Consider the following 17,350-nt stretch of genomic DNA (forward strand, 5'->3'; position numbering starts at 1 on the left):
GGTGGATGATTCCTTGAAACTCCTCTCCTTTGGACATGCACAAGCATGGCAACCAGTAGAAGAAAGCTATGTCAGTTTGCATTAAGATAAACACAGCATTGTCCCTAATGTTTTGGAATTTAATTATAAAGCTGCTTCAAGAACTGCCATCAAACATGCTACAAAATCAAGTCGCAACGCATTTTGAAACGCCATTTTTATGTCTCGGCAGTGCCAGTTGGATGCAGTAAGTACATTCTCAGAGAAAGGAAAACAGAAAATACATTATTTGATAAAACCATGTAATTCTAAAGGCCAGAATATCTCCCAATATATCTTCTGGCACAATTTCAGAGAGAGAAAGCAGGATGCACACAACAGTCCACAAACTATTAGCCAAATTCCAAATTTTACAGCTCCTAAATTTTTTCAGTTCACATCACTTCACTGTTTTTACGTTGTGAATCTACAAAAAACTTGACAAAAACCTGACAAGGATTTTTGATATTAAAGTCTCAAGATGCCTGGACAGAAAGCTGAACATCATCACCAAAACTAAGCCTGCCAAAATACTTCAGATAAATCGTCTCCTCTGTTTAATTCTCTCCCCCCCGTCCAGCACGTTACAAAGGCTTTGAGTCAACAAGGATTATTCCCAACGTGTTCCCACCCCCGTGGAATAAATTCAAGGTTCTCACTTGTCAGGAAGCAGCTCCTCAATGAAGTTTTCCACTGACACAGCAGGCTGCTTCTCATGGATGACTCCTGCCCGGCGCAGGCTGTCTATCCTCTCTTGGGCTCCCTGAGTGGCAACACAAGCTGTTAGTCAAAACCCTGAACAACAGCTTAGTGCAATGCTTGCAGATGAATCCCAAAAGAACCCTGAACACACTTTTCAAAACGACTCAACAGGAAAAACCAACAACCTAAACTAGTGATTTGCCAGGAATCCCAAACAGTAACAACACCTATGATACAGCTAATTAAGTATTTTTAGGTTTTATACATTCCAAGAAAAATACCAGGGTAGTATGCAAAGAATTCCTAACCTGGAAGAGTTTTAATTATCAGTTAAAGCATCAGTGTGTATTTGTGTTACTTTGACATTTTGACAACCTAAGGCTTCTTGGGTTTAGAGTCTTTAAGAGCTTTGGACCAACTTGGTAAGAGCAAGGGAAAGAATCCATTTGTTGTGGTACATATCCAACTAACACATATGAATTATTCCCCTGAAAATGCTTATTCCTCTGAAGTTGTAACAGAAATATACAACACAGTGCAGGAGCTAAATAAGTAAAGGAAGATGCACATTATTCTGCTTTATCTAAATATAAAATTGCACATTATTCTGCTTTATCTAAATATAAAATTGCATCAGAAAATAAATAGACTGCTATGAGGACAGGCTTTACTCCTCTGCAAACAGTGCCTCAACAGTTAGGGGGAAAGGCTTCCTTTCTACTGAATTTCTCCTTATATTTAGTAAACAGAATATGAAACAGCTGTTTTCAGGATTTTCAGTTACTGGCCAGAGCCGGCAAAACAACATTTGCTAAGCCTTCCTCTAGAGTGGCACAGCAGTTTGCAAGGCTGCACAGTGAATTTTTATTTTTCAAAGAGAACACAGATCTGTTCAAGAAGATCAAGTGTTGATCAAACTGACTCTGACCTACAGAATCAGTAGGGAGAAAAATCACTCTCAGAGAATCTCTTTTAATTTCTAACATTTCCAACATGGTAATAGACTATTCAAAAAATGCCTAATATACGTTAAAACCACAGTACTAGCACAATGTATGCAAGATTTGAAGGCAATCATTGACAGTATATGGAAATTGGCATAAATGGCATAATACACTGACATAAATACTCTTCACTTGCTGTGAATGTGTTTGCAGAAAACCTCAAAAATATTTCAAACAGAGAGCTTTAAACTGAGCTAATGATCCAAACTGAGAAAAAACCTCAAAAAAACCCCAACCCCCTAAGCCCCCCAAAATAACAAAACCAAGGGGAAAAAAAAAAAACCCCACCACCCCAAAACCCCCGAAAAAACAATCCCCCAAAAAACTTAACAAAACAAAGCAAAAAAACCAAACCAAACAACAAACAAAAATGTAACAATAAACCAAACAAAAACTCCACCCACACAAACAAATAGCAACAACAACAAATACCAAAAAAACCCCAAAGAAAATGTTTACCTATCCCAGAAATTGACCTTGGTTTTACAGAAAATCAGATCGTTCTGGATGAATTTCTCTTTGCTACTACTATAGATCAACTTACTTTTAAGCCTGCAGCATAGCCCACAGGCTGGGGTGCAATGTTGGACTGTGCAGCCTCTCCAGTCACAACAGCCATCCCAAAGACTTCTTGAAAGGCATCCCGAATTGCTGCCACTTTCACCTCTTTATTAGAAGTAACCACTATGTCCAGCTCTCCTCCAGTTCCTGCAAAATAATTTTGTAAAATGGCCTGTAAAAAATACATGCACACTTGGAATATTCCTCCTTCCCACTGCTGGATAGTTCAAATACAGTTCTGCACTTTCTCCAGCTGATTTTTTTCTTTCTCATGCACTGGACAACAGCTCTTCCATGAAGCAGAAGTCATTTAACTTAGGAACTGAAACTCAGATGAATAACTAAAGGACACAAGGATGAAAGACACGCAGCAGGAATTCACCTATTTTCAGGTTCAGCGCCTGAAAAAACAATCATACAACTCATTCAACATGAAAATTCAGAGAGATTTAGGAAAATAACTCAAGATATCCATTTCCAAGGATGTTCTGGTGTTCTGTGAACATTGCAAGAAATATTGCAAACTCTTACGAATGGGATCAAGAATGCTGATGCAGGTCATAAAATCCAGTGAACAGCTGCCAAATTACACAAGATTTAAAAGAAAGGCTCTCATTACTTTTTAAGTTGTCCTTGGAATGTGAACTTCAGTATAATTAAACTGCTCTTTTTTATTAAATATCTGTGGAACTTGCACACAGTTCTAAACATTTTCCATAGGGTTGTATCTCCATAAAGAAGCAGGAAATTTCACTAAACTTTTTCAGAATGAAACAAAACATTTCATGAATTAAAAGAAATCTAAAATGACTAAAGACGATTCAATCATACCTCCCATCTATCACAGCTAGACCACTTTTGTTGTGTAGAAACACATCAGAAAACCTATGCCTGCTGTGAGCAGCTTTCTCAAGAATACCTGAATCTTGTCTCAAATGTGGATTATGACATCAGAGAAAGCTGCCTAAGTAAATTGCATCAATCACATGAGCTTACAGAGTTTGTAGTATTTATCCTGATTCAAGAAAAGTTCCCCCACTGATAAGGGCAAACTCAAAACTTAACTTTTAATGAAAAAATGTTTTCGCTCATATGACTCAGCAGACCTCACTTACAGGAATCATTTTTATGAATAATCACCAGACAGGCTAGAATAGTAGTAAAATCTACTAATTTGGGAGGTTAGGGTAATTTTTTATCATTTTATTCATTAATTGCTTTGCTGAATGGAATTAGGTGCACAGATCACTGAACTCGGAGCAACTGTTTTAAGCTGTGCAACTACTGGACAAAAAATTATTGAGAATATTTTTTTCATAGGTTTCTTCTTGATATAAACCAATTTAACATAATTAAACAAGTTCTTAAAATTGACTGCAGGCTTTTATTGAAGTTAGCCTTGCCTGACTGCTTAGGAACAGAAATACTGCTAGAACGCTTTTTGTGAAACTAAAAGCTAATCCATAACATACCTAGTAAATTACTGCCTAACAATTTTAAGAATGGCAACTGTGCTTCATGTTTGGTTGCAGAATACAGAATGTATTCTTCTGTATTATGGATCATCAGATATCAAAAGCATATCTTTTTCCATCAGAGATACTACAGAACCGAAACAAAGATATTACATTACAAAGAAACCATTTGTGACAAAAGCTAGTAAAATGAAACCTAAAATGAAAGAATTAAATGCACCTTGGGAAATTCAGAAGCAGAACTGTTACATCAAATTAAGCTCTGACACCTGAATGTGAAATTTCATTTACCTTGTGCATTATAAACTAAAATTTCAGTTCTATGTTTAATTTAATATTCCCTGTTGTCTGCTATGGTAAAAGTAGTGTTGTTTATGCTTATGTTGTTTATGAGGTGACCATTTCCTGTCTAGAGAGAAATCGTCTGTTCCAGCAGTGCAGCTCTGATGACATTTTCACAACATGCCAATGGAAACAGTTCAGCTTTTTTCAAGAAAGAGATTACAGAAATACTATTTGCTCAGATGAGGGAAAAAAAATATCTCAACCATCTCATCCAGAAGCTTTGGTAATTTTAGGCTTTGGCATGAGGAACACGAAATTCCTTTGGCATTGCAGTAATGGCGAGAGAGCAGAGAGAAGTGGCACTATTGCTGAGGACATGACTTGTGTAGAATACATTTCCACAAGCAAGTACGAGGCTAAGTTTACAAACCTCTGTCCCATTTTCACAATCTGCAGCTACAAAACCAATGCAGTACATAAATGGCCAAGATACATACAGACGCTTCCCTTTCACACACTTTAGAGACTTCAGAGAGCTTTGAGGTAACCATTGACTTAGTTTACTTAACGTAAATCCTACAGACAAAGCATTTTTTTAAATTACTTCCTCCTCCAGATGCAGCTGTTCTGTCTATAAGCACTGAGTCAAACTATCCAGGATACCAACAGATCCTGTTTCTAAAAAGGGACAGTCAATAGACTGCAACAGAAACCTTAAATACTCTGCCAAATTGTGCATAACCAACGTTTACTGTAGCTTTGCACTGCATCCTGCAACTTTTCTCAAATACCTTTAAAGGCACTGCTGGCTGGCCTCACTGGTTTTATTCCCACTATCTCCTCACTAGACAGCTGCTGGGAAATTTTCCTTTAAATGTAATAAAATGAACTACTACTCTATTAATAATTAGGTGATCTTCCCCTGTCCTCTGCGCTAGAACAAAAGTGCAGCAGTAGCTGGCTGGGTCACCTAAAAGGTTCAGCTGAAAAAAAATCTCAGGAAAACAAAATAATAAAAAAATCATTTTAATGGTTTCTTCTCAGTCTTAGCTGTTTCCTGACCAGCTCTTTTCACAGGCAGAGCAGGTTTGGTACTGGCACACCTAGGAGGGAGGGCTGCTTATCAGGCTGCTAGGGGAGAAAAATCATGCCAAACCAAACTCAAACAAACACCCTGGATAAATAGTGCCTTTTCCTTCCTTCTTTCACTGTCAGACCAGTTGCAACGTGACATGCAGTGCCCTTCAGCAAAATAAAAAATGCCGAGTAACACAAAGCTTTTCTTTCCTATTAATTTTCAAGCTACAACCGAAATGCTTTTACACTTCAAGTATAAAAGTAGTGTGCTATTACAGTAGCTTCTCTAGCATTTACAAGCAATACTGGATGGTTTATCATGAACACTTACTGATATATGGAACCATGCCAGGATCCAGCGTAGTGATCATGGTCTCCACTGAATGCTTGGTTTTATCAAGAACAGACTTCACCATGGGATTCTCAGCTACACCCTAAATTTAAGCAAATAAATTTCCATGTTATCTTATCGGATGTTCTTTTTTACCCTCCTCAAGAAATTCAAAATGTTACAGTTACAGTTAAAAAAAACCAACCAAAATTAAGCTGCTCTGTAACATGTGTTGTGCATTACTCAGCACAAAGACTGCAGGATATGACCATCAGTGCATGGCTTTTCTGTTACAACCTCAAGTTTAAGTATTACCTTCCTCATTAATGCAGAAACATCCCCATCATCTTGCAAAGCCAGGCAGTGCTTCTCCAGTTAGCATCCTGGCTGCCTAACCTAAGTTTAAAGTCATTATACAGATGGTTTCTGAACACCGAGACAGCTTCTGCCTGTGGAAGATGCCTTTACATGTTCATCTGCATAGCATAAACAGGGTGAAATAATCCGTATTTTTATACCAATCCAAACCATGAAGTTATTGCACCAATTATATGGAAATCACTCTTGGAACTGCAAAGGGACTGCTCAGGCATGTTTGAATGATTGAAGAAACTGAAATAGTCCTATTTGATTCCAGACCATTAGTTTATCAACTTTAGATTGTAGTAGTTTCCAATATTACTGAGCCTGAAGGAAATCTGAAAAGAAAGTGTATGATTTCTTAACACCACCAGATGAAAGAGCTTGTATCAAACTACTTCAACAACAGCAAGATAACTGTGGAACTACTCTGTGAGCTCTTCAACAGGAACTTGAGGATGCATTTCTCTAAATATTACCACTGCATGCCCTAGATTCTGGCTCATCTTTAAAAAGCTGAGATACTGATCTGGGCTTATGAACATCACAAACTTGACTGTTCCAGTATGATTAATGATTCCTCATTCTTTCACTTAAAAAATTCTCAAGAAGTGGTTACTGAATACACCAAGCATGTGGAATGCATGATACTTCAACCAAAATCTTTATTACTGGAGTCAGTAATACAGACCTCCTCCATGAACAGCAACAGGACACCCTCTGGATCCTAGTGACATCCCTAAAATGTGGATGAGCTTGGCTTTTCAATTAATTTGCAATTGAGAGCTCCAGTATGATAAAAACGGCTACAGAATCATGTCACAAGTAAATTGTTCTCTACTGGAACACTGCCACCTACTGCAAATATTAGGAGGAATATCACAATTGAAAGGAAAACATTATTACTTAAAGGAAGAAAGAAAATACGTTTTTATAATTATGAGAAGACACTTCTCCCTGAAAATGGCACCATGACCATCCTGATCCCACTGTACTGATGTAGAATTAATCTTCCTCTTTACTACTGTATCACTGGAGTAATGGAGGGGTCAATCTGCCAAGTCACAAGGAATGTTTTCTCCAGGTTTTCATGCTTCAAAGGGATTGAAAACCAAAATTCTTCAAGTGCACTGGGACAATAATCTTTATTCTTCCTTCACATTCAGTGTGGGATGGGACAGAATGTGGCGGTGCTCTTGAAGGCAGCTCAGTGTTGATGTACAACCCTCAGATCTTTTTGCCACAATCTTCATGATGCTACTTAAATGCAGCATCTCTTACAGAAAGACTACAGGCTAATGAAATTCTACTAGTTGATGCTGCTGTTTATTTCCTCTGTCTGATTAGATGACATCACAATGAGTATCTGTGTTCTGCACTATACATTCCATGCCTTCTAGCAGACTAATCTTACAAAGTACCTTAGACATTTCTTTGTGATTGAAAGAACATGTAGTTTGTCTGCCCTTGAAAAAAAGACAAAATAGGATTGTTACAGAACAAGCATTCCCACAGGAATCAGATTCAGTTAATCAGGAAGTTATAAATGGGATATGCAAAGCATTCAGGTAAGGTAAAACAGACTTATCTTCTTCTGCATACAACCTTTGTGAAGTAAAAAATACCTTTCAGGTCTGAAAGTGCTCTAAAATTTCATCTGGTTTAAGAACATATCCAGATGTAACAGGTTCTATTACAAGTTCCTATCACAGGAATAAAAATTAACCTAGAACACCTACATTTGTACAGTGCCCTGTCTTCTACAGAGAAAAAGTAAAAGCATAATTTCAGGAAACACCACAATTAAAAACAGCCAAATTGTGCATGAGAAAAAAAGACATGATTTATAGTAGCATACCCTTAAAAAGTGCAGCACGTCTTCCTATACTCAGTACAAATTGGTAATTCCTCATGAAGGTAACAGACAAACTCCATACCTTTATAAACCCCCAGAGTCCTCCAGCAGGTGCTCCACTCTGGGCAGTAGATACTCTGGGATCTTCATGCTCCTCAGGAAAAGTGATTGCAGAACCAGCCCCAGGAGACAAAGATGACAAGAAAGCTGCCTGTTGAATGGGATCTGCCAAAACACCTGTAAGAGGAAAGATAAAGCACAAGTGTTTAATTTGTCATCTAGAAACAACATGCAATTGTTTAACAAGAAAACAGCAGGAAGAATAAAACAATTCCAGGCTAATTCACCTCACTTCTTGAAGGCCCAAAAACCATTCTGCTTGTTAAAGTCTAGTCAATCTATTGAATGCAACCATATCTGTTAACAAAATTGAGACTGCCTGCACATTATCTACAAAGTTAAACAATTATTTTTCTTATCATGCTAGTTTAAAAGCTGTTCCTTTTATTGTATTCAAATTTTTGTAATAAACTCTCAGTAAACAGAGGGATAGGTGTTAGTCTCTGAACAAAGATATAAGAATGTTCTCATACGATAGGAAAAGTAAATTTTATAACCTCTAATGCTAGAAACTAATAATAGCACAAAAGCAGGAAGCATTACATATTTTAAAGAAAAACAAAAGAAATTAAAACACTAGAAAAATAAAGTCAGACCCTTTGCCACATTAGTCAAGTTCATTTTAACAGATTTTCCAACACTAGCCTTAATGGAGAGTTATTTTTATTTTACATTGCACAACTGATCTCTGCAGACACTTTCCTAATACAGACTACTTAAAAGAGGTATCACCAGTAATAATAAAAGCTTGGCACAACTGCAGCCGAAGAACCAAGTTTCCATTCCACAAGCTGAAAATGACATCAGTTCATCAACCACAGCAACTGCCTGCATGGAAGGAATGTATTTTTAGCTATCCCAGTGCAATTTACTGGCTGCAAACAAGAAAACCGAAGCTGGTGTCATGTGACACCAGATTTCCCGAACAAAATGCTGAAAATTAGGAGTTCACAGCCTGTGATTGTCATTCTGGGGAAATATAACAGTTGAAGGTGGCTCTCTGAGCTGAAGAAAAGCTGTTCAGCTGGGCTTTGCTGTGCAAGGTAACAAAAATAAAAATTCTGAAACAAAGATTCTCCTGTGAACCTGAATGCCACCAGAACTTAAAAGTGGACTCTGTCCTGGACCATGAGCATATTTTAAAGGCTTTTATCCCTTCTTATGAGTACAACTAATGAAGTACGTCTAGAAGAATAAAGCAGCCACCCAGGAGATTCCCCCACTTGATCCCATGAACAGAAAAGCAAATAAACAAAGAGCTACCTGTGACTGGAGGTGCAGAAAATGAAGGCATTAGTGGGCTCTGAGGTGCTCGGCCAGCGTGACCTCTGGTAATATCGTAGGTGGAAGACATGGAAAACCCTGAAATGGGGGGACCAGCGGGAGATGCAGGAAGAGCAGGGCCAGCAGCAGAGCTCAGTGGAGGAGGAGCAGAGAACTGGGACACAGGGGTGCTGAAAGCTGCAGGAGCAACAGGAGGTGCGACAGGGCTTTGGGGTGGTGCAATTGTAGAAACAGTTGCAGAAGGCACAAGCGGAAGAGAGGCCGAGGTTGTCATGGCAGGAGGAACTGGGGACACTCCAGCTGGCAAGGGTGGTGAGCAGGCAGGAGAAGATGGCATGCTTGGCATGGCAAGGGGGCTGGACAAAGCTAAGAAAATAAGGGGAGGAAAAAAAGAAAAAATAATTTTAGAAGCCTTAATCTCAGAGATTCTGTTATATAATTGTTCAGACATTTCACAAATAATTTTTGAACCAGTCAGTTTTTTTTTTCATTCGAAGTGAATTTGAAACTTCTGCTTGAGTTTTCAGCACCAATGGCACTTAGTCCTTGGTAACAGTATCTTCTAAGACATATCTCTTCCTGCATCACCCTACTTGTCATTAGCTTAAATCGACAAGTCAACATTTGACTACAGAGTTTACAGCAGCTGAAACCTGCCTCAGAAATTTCTACCTAGCTCTTTTACTCCTGAGTGACTGCTGCATCAGTGGATGATGCAGGGAGTGCTTGTCTTCAGGAATAAAACACACGCTCCTACTATTCGGGAGGGTGGGAGCTGTTTCAGAGGTGTGGCACTGTAAAAAGGACTCAACATAAGGCAGCCCTCTCTCCTCTGGCACTCATCTTCGTGACCCCTCTGCTTTCCCTGTCTCAGCTGATCCTTGGATAAGCCAATTTTCCTGTCTATAACTAAATTTAGCCAGGAAATTAAGTCAGAAAAACAGAAATTGCCATTTTTGATTGCAGTAACGTGCTAAAGCAGATTAAGCATCTCACTGGCCTCAGCCTAAACACCATCATCAAATGATGGGCAAATCACACTAATGCCATGGTCCCCAAACTTGGTCTCACACACCCAGCAGTAAAAAAAAATAAAAATTGAGCATCCATTTCCCCATGTAAAATTTATATATATATGGTTTAAATTCACCACTGTACCAGTATGTTATGTATATTTAAAAAATTCAAAAATTATGAGATAATGACAATTTTTTTAAAAAATAAAAAGTTTCTTAAAAGTACAAAATATTTTATGTTTCCACTGGAAATTGTTTTGATAATACATTATCAATATAATAATATAGTTTATTAATAATTGTTAACAAACTACGCAATACAATCATTGATAATATCTTTTTAGGGTGAGTTGGGCAACTGAAGAAACCTCAGTAATTTTTACATCTTGGTTTAACATCTCACGATGCAGGAATTTTAAGGTCTGGTTCTACATTCAGATTATTCTGATGCTTGGGTTTAAGGGGCTGGAAAGAACACCTCACACAGATCCACATGGAGGATCCTTGGCTCCTTGGCTGTGCTTGCCATACCATGCTATTAATTTTCCACTCCCATCCATAAACTATGAAAAAGCTTTCCTTGAAATTTAGCTGGCAAATCTTTATCTTCCATGTTGTTCATCAATTGCCCTTGCAAGATGAATGAATTGCATTTTTGTTTATAACGAGTATGTTCAAATCCCAGGGAAACTGTCTGGAGGATGCATACACACGTCAGTAAATTCTCTTTGCAAGTTGATGCCTACAGATCTGACAGTTTTTATGCAACACTTGCATTGGTTTTGGCTGCCGGAATGAATAATGGTGGAAATCATTTACAAATACTAGTTTTGGAAATAGTTTCTCAAAAACATGACTTTCTTACTGAAGTACTTCCTGTATCACTCCTTGTTGAAATGTCACCTTTACCCAGATGGGACAAATTATGAGTGCATATTTTTCTGAAAATACCAGCTAGGTACTACACTGCTGACAGCCTCCTGTCACCACAGAAAATATCAGCAAATCTGAGACTTTTTCTTGAAAATAAAGTTCATGTCCACATTCATTTCAACATCTCTTTTACAGACCTTGCCACTGGTGGCCAGCAGACATCTGTGCCATATAAAAAAAGAAAATCTTTCATAGTCACTCCCTATCTAAGTAGAAAATACTGCCAAAAAACATACTATTTAAAAACCATTTTTACAAAATTAACTTTATTGACGCCATCCTCTAGCACTTCATGCACTTCTAGCTCTGGTTTCTTTGCTTGGGTATGAATGAGGCAGTGAGTGTATTTCATGTGTGGTAACATCTCTGCAAACCTACTTCAGAATCCATTTTTATCCTAGGTAAAGCGACCGCTCCATTGGAGGTTACATTTCCACAGTTTTAATTTTAAAAATTGCTTTTATTATAGAACTCATTTTATGCTGCAGGCAGATCTTCTCAGTAGATTCTTCCTTTAGCATTTGACAAGAGAGACTGCACAAGTCTGACTGAACAATACCACATGGGCCAGTAAGTTCAGTATCTGGTATTCAAATACGGTGTTCAGAATCTTGAAAAAATCTGAAAAAGTGCTGAGATTACTACCCATAACTGAGACCTTAGAGCACCCAGCAGTACTAAAGGGGCTACAAGAGAACTGGAGGGAACTTTTTACAAGGAGGTGGACAGTGACAGGACAGGGGGAATGGCTTTAAACTGGATGAGGGCAGATTTATGTCAGGTATTCGGAAGAATTGTTCCCTGTGAGGGTGGAGAGTCCCTGGCACAGGATGCCCAGAGAAGTTGTGGCTGCCCCAGGATCCCTGGCAGTGTCCAAGGCCAGGCTGGACAGGGCTTGGAGCAGCCTGGGATAGTGGAAGGTGTCCCTACCCACGGCAAGAGTGGAACCTTTAAGGTCCTTTCCCACCCAGACCATTCTGGAATTCTACCAGTACTAAAGCATAAGTGACTATTCAGGTTTACCACTCTCCCCAAGAGGACTGTAAATCTGTTTTAACTTCCTTCTATGCTGCTCATCTAACAATAGACTGTACTGCAAGGTATTATTTCCCTGGCCCTGTATCCTTCAAAAAACACAAGTTCATCCACATCACTTCCTAAAATAGTTTCAAGAATAAAAGACATGTTTAAAATATTCTGTGTGATATCAGATCAATTACAGATAAGGAGCCCACTTCCACGACTAAGAAACAATTTTAATCCTTCCAATTAGCCTGGAGAAGAAAATTGCAATTACGCTGATTGCAACTGGTTTTCCAATGCTTCAAAATACATGAATAAAGGTTTCTGTACCTAATGTCACAGGTGTAGCAGCAGCCTCCCCTGCTGTGTTTGGAGGGGGTGTGCCAGGTGGAGTCGTCTCTATCCCACTCTCTTCCATCATCTTCCTTCAGATACAAAAAGCTCTGAGGGAAAAAAATATATAAAGTGCATCTTGAGAAAAAAAGGAAAAAAAATTAAATTAGAATGCGAAGGCCACAACCTTGTTATTTATATTCCTGAAAAGAGCAGGTAATTCAAATGCTAACTCTAAGGGGGGAAAAAAAAAACAACAACAACAAAACAAAACAAAACAAAAAAACAAAAAAAAAAAAAAAAAAAAAAAAAAAAAAAAAAAAAAAAAAAAAAACCATTGCGCAAAATTATGCCTTGTGTCCCCCTTCTCCTGTACCTTCCCTTCATTTTTAGCACTGTGATCATACCTCAAACTCCAAGACTCTTTCTAAAAACCTTACTGTGCCTCCCAGCTATTGCTTCCAAAATACACTTAGTGGTGGTACTGAGAAGAGTAATAATAGAGGAGTAATTACACATCACAAAGTCCATACATATCCCATTGCAAGAGCAAAAGCCCAGGGTTCAATTCTGTTGTATTGCTGAGCTGTAGTAATGCAAACCAGGACCTGTTACTTCCAGCAGGATTAAAATTATAATGACATTAATTTACACAAAGTTTGCCAGTATAGCCAATTCCTGTGAAATCCACATACCACACTTCTGTGGTGATGTTAACAGAAGTGAAAGTAATTGATGGCTCTGGTTTTTATTTTGAAGACCAGAAAAATCTTTTGACATATTTGAATAAACCTTAAAAATACACTGCTTCTAAAAACATTAACCTGTATGCTTATTTAAAGATATTCAATTTATATAAAAGGTCTTAAAAGAAGAAAAGTGGAAATATTAAGATTTTCATGAACACCAGGGGATTTTCACGCTTCAGTGCAGCAGCAGTTTAAAGAAGTCCCATTCCTCACAAGTCTAGTAAACTACTTGTACCACCCCCTGAGGTAGTAGTCCTTAAGCAGCTTTTACTGAAATACAAGTCTTGTAGAAAGGAATTATATATATAAAAATAAATACGATCAAAATTTTCACCATATCCATTACATCAGTAGCTATTGAGGACTGCCAGCTTATTCCCTTTCAGAATCCACAGAGGAAAAGGCTTAGATAATATGTTGAATAAAAGTACTTGCATGTATATAAAAAAGAGCCCCACTTACAAAAATGCAGGGGCATCTCTGTTTAAACAACAAAAGTAGAAATTCCTTGTTCTCCCATAGTTTTTCAAAAGTATATACAACTCTTAGTTTAATGTAAAGGAAAAATTACTAGCACTACCAAACTGAAAAATCCAGACAGCAGGACATCGATGTCAGTCTTGACAAGTGCCCTAAGAGTTTCAAAAACAAATAGAAGCATCAAAAACACACAGGTGAAGCCACAGAGCCTCTGAAAAATCAGTATGATTTGCATTACTTGATTCATAACAAAATGCTTCAGCCCAGCCATGGAAAGCAAGTAAACATGGCTTATGTTAAGCACTCTTCAAGAAATTCTTAGACAAATGGATTTTGGGTTCTGAGCATCTCCAGTTCACTTAAAGGCTTCTCTTCAGATGGGATGAAAGGGTCAGTATCTGATGGGGAACAGACTGTCCTTATAAAGCACATCTCATCATCTCATAAAAAAGAAATGCAGAGTCTTCCATTGAACTTCATGATGAGCAAGAATGTGCAATTTCAGATTTTTGTCTCTTAATCAATCTCCAGGAGTTTACATTCTTCTGCACAGAGGTACTTCTTAAGTTATTCTTCCAGTTATACACAGCAAAGCATGAAAGAATTTTCCATCGTGCAATTAAAGTATTTACTGACAAAAAAACCTAGAAACATTTTTTTCAACGCCCTTCCAATTCGCTGCTTGATTTCACCTAATGTCATGATTAAAAGCTGCTGAGAGGTGCTTACTACTTAATATAAATTCTATGGCCATGAAGAATGACTGGTAAAGTTCCACAGAGCAGCTTTCCAAAAGCCCTCTGCAAAGATTTTTCAAAGTTTCAGGAACCTATTACAGTGGTGGTGCTGGAGGGAGGGAGAAGGAGCAAGCTGCCAAAAAGCCACCTCACATCTGGAAAGTCAGGAATTAATAGAAATAAAAATAACTCTGAAGCTGTTTCCTGCTATTAACTTTGCAATAAGAAAGACTAAGAACAGAAACAGTAATCCCAAATGTGCAAAATATTGACTCAGTTGCTGGAATATGATAAAAATCCCATATGGAACTGACTTAAATGATGTCTTGACTAATATGGAGCCTGCAAACAACAGCTTTCTGTACACAGATTTTTCAACATCATCCAGTTATGGTTTGCAGGTACTGCATTATGAAACAAGTAAATAATTTAAAGAAAAAAATTAAGGGTAAATACTAAAGTTAGGGTCCCTTTTTAGAGGTTAGGCTGAGCTACGACACTCACACGGAGACCGTGTTGCATGCCGCACTGACGTTTATTGTTTGTACCTTCATATTTATTCTCTTGCGACTTTATTGACATTACAGGGCACTTTAAAAATGTACACATTTGCTGCCTTAAGGAGGCTTCCATATTAACACTATAAAACTACATACGAACACCTGTTAGAACCTGGAACACCTTAAGGGAGAGAGAGAGGTGAATTTTTTGCTGCGCCACAACCTCAAGTTTTGCCCCGCCACAAAGGCCTACAGGTTCTGCAGGCCAACAGGCCCAGTCTGGAGTTGCTCATACTTCACTCCAAATACAAGTCATGTCCTCCATCTCTCAGAAACTCTGCTACAAAATACCAGACTCGGGAATAGGCAAAACGAAAGCAGAAAGTACAATCGGTAACTAAATGAGCTAATAACTCTGTGTCAAAACAATCCAGCATCACAAATTATTAAAATGATCCTACAGGATATTTATGAACATACTTGGCCTATGCAAAACCAGTTGTGTGTGATGAATGGGTGGAAGGACAAAACCATGGAAAAAGGACCCAAGAAACCCATTAGCGGTGTTCAGTCCTCAATAAAGATTCCAGTGAGGGTTCTCAGCTTCCCTCAGGGGATATGCAGGGAAAAAGTTTTCCAGTAGGATCAGCCTACAATTGCTTAATGACTGTTGGGGCAAACAACAGAACAACAGCATTTTGAACAATGCAGAACTGGGCTGTCTTTTCAGTGCTTTGAGAAAAAACCAAAAGCTGTAGTAATAACTCTTCATAATCCAAGCCACAAACACATAATTTGCAACAGGGAGCATCTGGAAACCTAACCTAGCTCCTTAAGGAAGTGACTTTTGTGCCTTCTTGCAAACTAGAACATTCTGATTTACTAAACTGAAGGGGCAAAGGAGAAACCCAGAGACAGGGAAGTGGAGCACATGGAATTAAGTGAAAACAAAATCAGTACTGCCATCTACTGATTTGTGACCAGAAACTGTAAATCTGGTAATACCATGTCTTGCTACAAGAAAATCCTGGTTTGTTTTTATATGGAAATAAAAAAGAAGGGATATGGAAAAGAGAAATTGAGAACAAACTATATTTCCAGTCATCAGTCATCCTTAAATCAAACCCTTTAGGAAACAGAAGCATGAATTTTGTTTGATCTATTATTTGGTTAAAAACCCACCCCTTTTCAGTACAATGAAGACACCATAGGGATGACACTAAATTCCTCATCTTACACACAAAAAAATACAGTACACCCACAAAGTCTGTCTCTAAAACTATTTCTACTGATTGTCACCAGCTGAACTTCATCCATTAATGTAACACCAAATCTCGCCATTAATCTAATTCCCAAACTAGAGAATTAGGCTGTGTATTCTAAATGGAAAACCAGGCTAAAACTCTGACTGAAATTTTTCACAGGGCTTGTGCTAACAGCAGGAAGTAAATAATTTGATTTGGAGACTAGAAGGCTTACCTGGCAAATTATTCATCTTTTCAGTTTAGTTTAATAGAAAGTATTTACATCTGTGCTACTATTTTGCAATAATCTTAATGACTTAACCACACTTCAAAAGCATTCTTCAGTTTATTACTCTAAAAGACAAAAATTCACAGTTAATAAGATTACCTACAAATGGACATTAGCAAACTTCATATGGATAAAAACACTCCAGAATCAGCTATACTTCAGAGTTTACAATAAGGTGTATTTTCATCTTTAATTGATCCCTTCTTCTATTTCAGTCAGTGCTCCTGCTAATAAAAAAAGCAAAACCCCCCCAAAACAAAAACAAACAAACAAACAAAAACCCCCCAAACAAACAAACAAAAACCCCAACCCAAGAACCCACAAAAAGACACTATAATACATTTAAGCACACTAAGAGGGGAAACTGCTCTCTAAATAGAGCCTAAAATGAAACATAACCACTAAGCTGGAACACCTAATTGAAATGCCACTAACTTTTTGACTTCAACCACAGTAGGCATAACTTTTAATTAAGTTTTGCTGCAGACACTGCTCGTGGCTAAGCACATGCTGGCAAACATCTAGAATAAGGGCGCAGCTAACACCAAACAAATGACAAAGCTCTTCAAAAAATGAAACGAAATCAGATGGGGACCCTGAGTATATTTAAAACTTTCATCTGAAAAGATCTTCGTTTTTTCTGGTTTGGGGTTTTTTTTCACTTTAGAAAGGTAGTGCACTACGGGATAAAACATCCTTCAGCCTCTGGTCTGGAAAATGCAGGTCCCAAAGGACACACGAAATCTCAATGAAGCCAAAGAAAGTGCACAGCGAGAGCATCAGTTTAATCACCTGGTGTTAACTTACTCCAAAGTCCAAAGTCTTCAAGAGTGGTAGTCAGGAGAGCAAAAAATACAACACAATAACCCAAAAACCAACCCTCCAGAACTCTACTACGCCTGTTTCCTGAGACTTTGGGCTCTTTACTGATGTCAAACCTCCAACAATGTGCCTGTGTGCGAGGTCATCCCTTG

At 38.1% G+C, this 17,350-nt stretch overlaps 1 protein-coding gene across 4 annotated transcripts in view; it reads right to left on the reverse strand.

Moving 5' to 3' along the window:
- Positions 1-17,350, reverse strand: part of PRRC1 (proline rich coiled-coil 1) — a 31,608-nt gene that overhangs the window by 12,415 nt on the left and 1,843 nt on the right. For 3 of the 4 annotated variants that reach the window (XM_066338426.1, XM_066338425.1, XM_066338427.1), the window contains exons 2-7: positions 12,375-12,487; positions 9,052-9,438; positions 7,751-7,905; positions 5,454-5,556; positions 2,269-2,432; positions 678-781 (exon numbers count right to left, since the gene is read on the reverse strand). In XM_066338426.1, the coding sequence (XP_066194523.1) occupies positions 678-781; positions 2,269-2,432; positions 5,454-5,556; positions 7,751-7,905; positions 9,052-9,438; positions 12,375-12,465 (1,004 nt within the window). In that variant the 5' untranslated portion in view covers positions 12,466-12,487. Of the gene's footprint in view, positions 1-677; positions 782-2,268; positions 2,433-5,453; positions 5,557-7,750; positions 7,906-9,051; positions 9,439-12,374; positions 12,634-17,350 lie in introns of those variants that run through there. The other variant, XM_066338424.1, reaches the window with a different exon arrangement.

This window comes from Sylvia atricapilla, chromosome Z, assembly GCF_009819655.1.
Source record: "Sylvia atricapilla isolate bSylAtr1 chromosome Z, bSylAtr1.pri, whole genome shotgun sequence".
Classification (NCBI taxonomy): Eukaryota; Metazoa; Chordata; class Aves; order Passeriformes; family Sylviidae; genus Sylvia; species Sylvia atricapilla.